We start from the raw sequence: 9,192 nt of genomic DNA, 5'->3' as shown, positions 1-9,192 counted from the left end.
GCAGCTTAGGCGGGGACTGGGTTAGAAGCCTCGGTTCCCGCCTCCCTAGCCTATACTCTAGAGCCCTTCAGAAAAAAAAAAAATAATAATTTTTTTTTTGTTGTTGTTAATGTCAAGCAATTGCCAGGCCCACTTGGTGGTTGCTGCATTGCACCGCTCGGCGCGCAGCTGGTTCACGGAGTGCACCGGGTGCAAGCCCGGGGGTCCAAAAGGGCGGGAGGAGAACATCCCGGGCTTCCCAGCTTTGCAACCTCCACTGCAAAGAAGAAAAGCAAGTGGCTTTTGGCGCGAAAGCCTTGGCGCCTCCCCTGATTTTTATGGAAATCAAGAGGGCGGGGTAAAGCCGCTTTCCTCTGCCTTTCTCCCTCCCCCTTGTCTGCGCCACAGCCCCCTTCTCTCCCCGCCCCCCGGGTGTGTCAGATTTTTCAGTTAATAATATCTCCCGAGCTTCAAAGCGCAGCCAGTGACAGTCATCTGTCTGGACGCGCTGGGTGGATGCGGGGGGCTCCTGGGAACTGGGTTGGAGCCGAGCGAGCGCTAGCTGGGCGCAAGCGCTCACAGACTGCAGCCGCCCTAGGACCCCCCCACCCCCACAGCCCACCCGGAGACCCCAGCGCAGAATCGCCTCCGGATCCCCGGCAGTCGACCGGAGGTAAGGAGCGGGGCTTGCAAACCGCCAGGCGCCCGGGGAGCGGCGAGCGCCGCGGCAAGGCAAGCCCTGGACGGGATCGCGGCTCGCGCACCAGGCGTCCGAATGTGCCCGGGGGACTGTTTATGCTTCTGAAACAAAACCATCTCGGGGTTTTCCCTGAAAAGCCAGTTCAGCCCGATAGGCACCCGGGCTGGAGGAGACCCGCCCTAATCCTTTTACAGCCTTTGCAAGGAAAGAGTAATGGCTTCAGCGAAAAGAAATTCGCCCTGCTCTAGAAGATTTGTCTATGTTTGAGCTGACGAGGAGCCGGTGTGTCCCCACCCCAAGCCGGGGCTCTTCTCCAAATGGTGCCATCGGAGGAAGGAAAGGGGGTTAGTCGGGGCGAGGCTGCCCGCGGTGGTAATCTGGGTCACGACCGCTCCAGCTTAGAGGAGACGCGCTCTCCCTGCTACCCTCCCCGCGCCGGCGCCCCTGCACCATTCCCAGGATGGGGCTCAGCCGCCCCCTTCCCAGGAAGAGGTCGTTGTTGGGGATTTGGAAGGAGGGGGAGGGGCTGGATAGCTTCAAAATAAGCTATTGGCAGGGATATCCCTGCGACGGGTGAATGCCAAAGGGCATCGGCTCAAATGAGGAGGGGTGAGGTTTATGGATTTGGGTGCCTCTTGTTGGTCTCTGTCTAGAGAAAGGCTCTTTCCATTTGCAAAGTTTCCTAAATCCCCTGCTATGATTTGCACTCCCAAGGTTGCATTTTTACAAAGAGGGGATTGAGGGAGGGTACTCGAAATCCTATGCCCGGCAGCCGGGTTGCAGAGCCGGGACTTCCTTCGAGCAGCTGGCCCAACGATGGTGCAAGTGGGGTTTGTTGGCGTGCTAGTAAAGAACTAGGATTCTGTAGCTTGAACAGCCCCCTCCCCCAGACAGTGCCTTGTGTGAATGAAATGGCAGTTTGCAAAGTTGCAGAGCCACGCCACCCCCTGCATCTGCATGCCCCCTCCCACCCCTTGTTGTAGACAGCTTGTACACAAAAGGAGGGAGGGAGAGAACGAGAAGCAGAACTTCCTCCACCTTCGGGAGCTCTGGGCGGAGGTGGGGGGGTGGCCAGGGAGGTTGGGTGACTGGGCTAGAGGGGGTGCCCACTCCCGTCCCCCAATCTACTCTTGCCCATTCTCTCCTGGTGTGTCGTTGGTCGCAGCGTTGGAGATTGGCGCGGGCCCCCGCCCTTCGCATACCGCACGGGAAGGAAGCACCCCCGGTATTAAAAAGAGCAGAGCGGAAAGAAGCGCTTAGTCGCCAGCGAGGAGGCGAGCCGATGCCGAGCTGCACCGCGTCCACCATGCCGGGGATGATCTGCAAGAACCCAGACCTCGAGTTTGACTCGCTGCAGCCTTGCTTCTACCCGGACGAAGATGACTTCTACTTCGGCGGCCCCGACTCGACCCCCCCGGGGGAGGACATCTGGAAGAAGTTTGAGCTGCTGCCTACGCCCCCCCTGTCGCCCAGCCGTGGGTTCTCGGAGCAGAGTCCGGAGCCCTCCCACTGGGCCACCGAAATGCTGCTGCCCGAGGCCGACCTGTGGGGCAACCCCGCCGAGGAGGACGCATTCGGCCTGGGGGGATTGGGCGGCCTCACCCCCAACCCGGTCATCCTCCAGGACTGCATGTGGAGCGGCTTCTCCGCTCGGGAGAAGCTGGAGCGCGCGGTGAGCGAGAAGCTGCAGCACGGCCGCGGGCCGCCGGCCGCGGGTCCCGCCACCCCGGGAGCGGGAGCTGCCAGCCCTGCGGGCCGCGGGCACGGCGAGACGGCCGGAGCTGGCCGCGCCGGAGCTGCCTTACCCGCGGAGCTTGCCCACCCGGCCGCCGAGTGCGTGGATCCCGCCGTCGTCTTCCCCTTCCCGGTGAACAAACGGAATCCAGCGCCTGTGCCGGTTGCCCCGGCTGGTTCCCCTGCCGTGGGCGCTGCGGTTGCTGGAGCAGCAGCCCCAGCCAGTGCCGCGGTGGCCGCCCCTCCGCGCTTAGGCGGCCGCCCTGCCAACGGCGGTGACCACAAGGCCCTCAGTACCTCCGGAGAGGACACCCTGAGCGACTCAGGTAAAGCCTGTGTCCCGGTCTGGCTGCCGCCCTGGGGCCCTGGAGCTGAGGGTTGCGGTCCCTTTGTCAGCTTTGGTGTTTTGACTCTGGGGAGCAGCAGCGCTGGTGGCCCATAGGTCCTGATTCCCACCAGCGTCTCTTAGGGTCGAAGACAGACAGCTGCTGGGGTAGCAAGTGCCTCTTCCCAACTTCACCTCCCTGAAGTTGTTCCCACCTTCTTTGGGAACCTTATTCTGGGCCACGGCTGGCCTCACCCTGTTCCCACCCTGGGAAAAGTTGGTGGCCAACTCGAGTAGGGGTTAAAGGGCTGCTGGGTTCTTTGCCAGGGCAGAAACTTGTTAGCGCCAAGGTGGAAAGGGACTCAGTCCCAGGTCAGACGGGGAAAGACTCCCCAAAAAGACACAAGGGCTATACAAGATCCTACTTAGGGCACAAGAAGTTAGGAGACTGTACAGATGGCGGGCACTGGTTTTCTTTTTTTCCTGAACGTTGGTCTTCCCCCTCCCCCGGCCCTCCGTGGGTGGTGGGCTATTTGCTCCTGGTGCGTGGCCAGCAGGCGGCGGTGTGCCTGACCAGCAGCCAGGCCAAGGATCTGAGAGGCTGGGGGTGACCGGGCGCCCTCCCTCCCCTTCAACAGCTGGCAGCAAGTGCAGCAGCGGCTGTGCACATTCTCAAGGGGGCTTCTCTTTCCATTGTGTAGTGAAAACTGGACCCAGTTTTGTCTCCTAGCCGGAATACGGAGCTTCATTGGAGACCTGGGTTGTGTTTTGTTACCCTGAGCTCTTGAAGGTGGGGGTGGGCACTTACAGCCCCTCCAGGAATGCAAACATCCCCGTAGGACTCAGAGATTAGTTCTTTTATGAGTATTTATATCTTAAATGGATGAGAAGGGTTTTAAAAAAAAAAAACCTAGCTTTTGCCTTGAGCTCTGGAGGTACAGAACTCCACCCCAATACTAGAATAGCCCTTGTCCTTGGAGACTTCTTGGACTTTGAGAACCAGTGTTTTCACAATGCAGATGGATAAAAAGCCTAAGTTTTCTTCAGGGCTGGGAACCTATCCTTCTGAGGCTCCTGGAAGGGAACTTGGTGATAAGCCTGCAGTTTGAAAGGGCTCTGTCCCTTTAATGTCTGTGCCTTGACAGCTTTCGGTGAGGAAGCATTTCCTTCCAACAGCTGTCTTCTTGGCAGAAAACCAAAACACTGGCTTAAAGGGACCCACAGACTGGAACAGCCTCCCATTTCAGCTTTAGAACAAATCCCACAATTGTTCAGCTTTCCGGTCCCCATCAGATCAAGCAGAAGATGTGTTTTGATTTTCATGCTTGCATTTTAAACAATAATTTTCTATCCTAGCATGGTAGTAAATGAGGAGAGGAGGGAAAACCCACACAAGCTGCTACACGTTTTGTTGTTGCTGTTATTGTTGGTGACTTAGGAACTGCTCCCGTTCAGGGGTGTGTAGCTTCTGTGGGTTACGGCTCTGTAGTTAAGATTGGCTCTTTGCTAGATGCAAAACTGCCTACTGTAAGAAACTCATATTTGTGGAACTAAAGTTATTTTTCTTCCTTAGTTAATTAAACGTGTTCCTCGAGTTTTTAACGAGGGAAAATCAAACTCAGCCATGTGTTTTGACAAATGAGACTCCTGAAATGCAAAGATGGAAATGTGCTTGAGTCCAGGGGGCAGATTGCCTGGCGATTATGCTAAAAGCTCCCATTACTGAGCATCTGTCTGCTAAGCCCAGCTCTGGGCTAAGTCTACATAGTCTTTGCCAAATTCAAAGGTGCTGTGTTATTATCCCCATTGCAGAGCTAACAAACTGAGGCTTAGACAGGTTCCGGTACCTTGCCCAGGATCTTGCAGTTAGAGTACCATGGAGCCAGGATTCTGTTGGACCTCAGGCTCAGATTCTTTGTATTTCTGCCATCTGCTAGTTTTTTTTTTTTGTGTGTGTGTGTGTGTTTTTGTTTTGGTGCTGGGGGTGGAGCCCAGGGCCTTGCGCATGCTGGCCAGTTTTCTACAACTGAGCTCCACCTTCAGTCCCACCTGCAAAAATCTTGAAAGGAAATTGATAGCACCCTAGGGGTCTGGGGAAAGAAAAGTTATTTCCATATTTAAAGAGACAAAATAAGTACATTCTGTCCGAATGTTGATGGATCCACAATAATAGCAGACCCTACTGTAGACTGCCCTAAGGGACTTAGACACAAACATTTTGTCTCACATGAATGTTCCTCCATTCTTTAATCAAAGATGACGAGGATGATGATGAGGAAGATGAAGAAGAGGAAATCGATGTGGTCACTGTGGAGAAACGCCGTTCCTCCTCCAACAGCAAGGCTGTCACCACGTTCACCATCACCGTGCGCCCCAAGAACGCAGCCCTGGGCCTGGGGAGGGCTCAGTCCAGTGAGCTGATCCTCAAACGCTGTGTCCCCATCCATCAGCAGCACAACTATGCCGCACCCTCTCCCTATGTGGAGAGTGAGGATGCGCCACCCCAGAAGAAGATCAAGAGTGAGGTGTCCCCCCGTCCCCTCAAGAGCGTCATCCCACCAAAGGCCAAGAGCTTGAGCCCTCGAAACTCAGACTCCGAGGACAGCGAGCGTCGCCGCAACCACAACATCCTAGAGCGCCAGCGCCGCAATGACCTGCGATCCAGCTTCCTCACGCTCAGGGACCACGTGCCGGAGCTGGTCAAGAATGAGAAGGCCGCCAAGGTGGTCATTTTGAAAAAAGCCACCGAGTATGTCCACTCCCTCCAGGCCGAGGAGCACCAGCTTCTGCTGGAAAAGGAGAAATTGCAGGCAAGACAGCAGCAGTTGCTAAAGAAAATCGAACTCGCTCGGACTTGCTAAACCTTTCTCAAATGGACAGTCACTGCCACTTTGCACATTTTGATTTTTTTTTTTTAAACAAACATTGTGTTGACATTAAGAATGTTGGTTTACTTTCAAATCGGTCCCCTGTCATTTGGATCTGGGTGGGGGGCAGGACATGTAGGGGTTCTACCAGGACCTCGGAGAGCCCATGTGATGGGGTGCTGGGTGGCTTTGCAGTTTCCTGCACCTCACTTCTGTGACAGCCGAGGAAGTTCATGACAGTTGGGAGCCTCTGGGGCTGTGGAAGTCACCTTGTTCGTTCCAAGTTTTCAAACAACTGAGAGTCATTCCTTCTTTTTACAATGGTGCTTAAGTTCCAGCAGATGCCATGTAAGGGGGTTGCCATTTGATGCCCCTGGGGAACATTTCTGTAAATACCATTGACACACCCACCTTTTGTATACGTCCTGGGTAATGAGAGGTGGCTTTTGCGGCCAGTATTAGACTGGAAGTTCACACCTAAGTACTGTAATAATACCTCAATGTTTGAGGAGCATGTTTTGTATACAAATATATTGTTAATCTCTGTTATGTACTGTACTAATTCTTACACTGCCTGTATACTTTAGTATAATGCTGATACATAACTAAATTTGATACTTATATTTTCGTATGAAAATGAGTTGTGAAAGTTTTGAGTAGATATTACTTTATCACTTTTTGAACTAAGAAACTTTTGTAAAGAAATTTACTATATATATATGCCTTTTCCTAGCCTGTTTCTTCCTGTTAATGTATTTGTTCATGTTTGGTGCATAGAACTGGGTAAATGCAAAGTTCTGTGTTTAATTTCTTCAAAATGTATATATTTAGTGCTGCATCTTATAGCACTTTGAAATACCTCATGTTTATGAAAATAAATAGCAATTAAATGATGCAATTCAAATGTTATTCCTTAATAACGCTAGTTCAAATTCTGTCCCGGGAACGCAGTTCCACTTAACAGCCTTTTCACATTTGGGCAATCCTGCTGTGGGAGGAAGGGTCCTTGTCTCCAGTTGGTGGAGAAGACTGGATTTGGAGATTGAGGTAGTTCTCCAAGATTATACAAACTGGCAGAGAAGCAGTGGTACTCCACAGGTGACAAGCACTTTCCTATAGTCAGCCCTTCATGAGATTCAGCTGGGACATTAGATACCCACCCTTTATAAGTAAAGAGACGGGCTGGGGATGTGGCTCAAGCAGTAGCGCGCTCGCCTGGCATGCGTGCGGCCAGGGTTCGATCCTTAGCACCACATACCAACAAAGATGTTGTGTCCGCCGAGAACTAAAAAATAAATATTAAAAATTCTCTCTCTCTCTTTAAAAAAAAAAAATCAGTCAACGTGACCTGTATATATAACATAGGTAGTAATATTCCATGGGCAAATTGTTTTAAATTCTTAAACCTGCCCTAGGGGCAGTAAAAAATTCTAGACTAAGCTTTGTAGCTGAATAAGAGTTGGCCCCTCCCTTCAGTGAACTCCATCTGATTCACCAAAACCTAGGGCAGCTGTACCTGGAAGATCAAGTACTCCCTGCATGGGTAGTAAGTTCTCTACTTCCCATTCCTATCATCGGTGGTGTTTTGGCTAGTTGACTGCCCTGTGGAAACAGGATTAACTTTTGCCTGCTGGGGGAGGAAAGCTAGGACCTGTGGGTTGACAGGCACACAGCTCCCCATTGGGAAGTTTCTGAGAGTTTGCCCAAGGGAGGCAAAACCCCGGCTTGTGGAAAGGAAGCCTGGGGATCCACTTCTCTTTTGGGTGGCAGGTTTCACTCATTGCAAGTTTTTAGCTCTGAAGTGAAAAAAAAAAAAATCTTTAAAAAATAAAGGGAGGCCCATGGACTGGACAGCTTTGCTTGACTGGTTTACAGCCACGGGCCCCAACGCTGTGGGGTCAGTTGACAGCTGCATGAACCTTCCAGATGGTCTGACCATGTTGAAAACCAGGCAAAGTGCTCTTTAAGGTCCCTAGGAGTCTGCATCCCCATACTAAAAAACAATAAGGCCTTTTTGAATTATTTAAAAGAATTTCCTGTTCATTTGCATTTTACAGATCCCAGATCACTCAACCTCTGCACCTCATTTGTGTATCCCTGAACCAAAAGAAAGTGAAGTGACTTTAAATTAATTTAGCATCTGAAATACTTGAAGCCCAGATCAATAATCTGAATTTCACTATTTGTGGTCCCCAAGAAGCCAACATAAGTGTGTCAGATTCGAGAATTCTAGCCGTGGAAGAAGAAAGAAAAAAGTGTTCCGGAAACAGAGCCATTAAACAACAAGTTCTTAGCATGCTCTGCTTTTGCTCTGCCTGCTGGGAAGCTCAGGGCCAAGTTTCTTGCTGTCTTACATGTCTGACGCCCAAGCTTGCTTTCTTTTCTAAATGTTATGATGTCTTGTTTTCCATTGTCAGCTTAGCCGCCTTTTATATGTTCTTTATGTTATAGAGCAAAAAATCTTGAATTAGGTGGATCATAAATACATACTAAAAATATGAAAACTCGGGCTGGGGTTGTCACTGGTAGAGCACATGCCTTGAATGTGTGAGGCACTGGTTTCGACTCTCAGCACCATATATTAATAAAAACTAAAGGTTTGTCAACAACTAAAATAAAAATATGAAAACTCATATATTTGCCTTTCCTGAACCAACTAAGGGAAATGTTGCCTGATTTAGCTCTGCGTTTTGTCTATGAAGTCATTGTAGCCACAGAAGAAGAGGTCATTTTAATACCATGAGAAACCCTCTTTGCAATCAGTTGTGAGACTGAGAAACTGCATCAGTTAAGATCTATAGATCAGAGAGTGGAGATGGGGTGTGGAGCTCATCTCTTGGAACAGCTGCATTGCAACCCAGAATGAGAGGCAGAACCCAGCACCGCCATCAGGGGCTCCTTGTGACCAGTCCTATGCTCTGGTCACGCACTGGCCTTCTCCAGGTAGCCTCCGACTCCCTTGACTCCGCCATCTACGCACGTCACACTTCCACATTAATCATTTAAAATAAGCGATTGCACAAAATCTTCCAATAGTTCCCTGGCACTTACAGGGTGAAGCCAGACCCTTCACACTGGCCTGGACACTGCCTGCACCTTGGCTCACCAGCTCCGTCTCCTCCACACACGCTCTTCATTCCAGGCACACCAGACTTAGTTGCTACCTCTGCCTCTTACTTGTTTGGTCACATTCCCTCTTAGGTGATCTGGTTTCTGTTGATTGAAAGCTGTTTCCACCTTGGACCACAAAACCAATGTCATCTCCCTCAGGAAGCCTTCCTGATAACACCCAGGTGAACTTTCCCAGCCTTCTCCATGTTTCCAGCTCTTGGTCCCTCTGCCTCTGTTCTACATTGTCCCCCGGACTCCAAGAGCTGCCCTCCTTGTCTCCTGGACCCCTAAATGAAGGGCTCTCTTGACGCAGGTATGCTTTTATTCACCTCTGGTTCTGAGCCCTAACCCAGTGACTGACAGATGACAGGGTCTTAGCAGATGCCAGCAGAATGGAGGGCAGTGGAGGAAGGAGGAGGCAGCAATTTCCATTGTCAGCATATCTCCTGCCAAGCCCGGTTCACAAGCTCTCAGAA

General features: G+C 51.3%; 1 protein-coding gene across 1 annotated transcript; it reads left to right on the top strand.

Annotated features, from left to right (window-relative positions):
- Positions 1-495: 495 nt before the first annotated feature.
- MYCN (MYCN proto-oncogene, bHLH transcription factor) lies at positions 496-6,486 on the top strand (the record flags this gene model as incomplete). The annotated part of the gene is given in 4 exon segments (XM_081264964.1): positions 496-579; positions 581-652; positions 1,845-2,739; positions 4,995-6,486. Coding segments are annotated over 4 exon segments (1,656 nt in total). The 3' UTR covers positions 5,600-6,486.
- Positions 6,487-9,192: the final 2,706 nt, after the last annotated feature.

This window comes from Spermophilus citellus (assembly GCF_964194105.1).
Source record: "Spermophilus citellus genome assembly, chromosome: 13".
Taxonomy (NCBI): domain Eukaryota; kingdom Metazoa; phylum Chordata; class Mammalia; order Rodentia; family Sciuridae; genus Spermophilus; species Spermophilus citellus.
The sequence above is the reverse complement of the archived record's forward strand: the minus strand, read 5'-3'. Positions and strand labels throughout refer to the sequence as shown.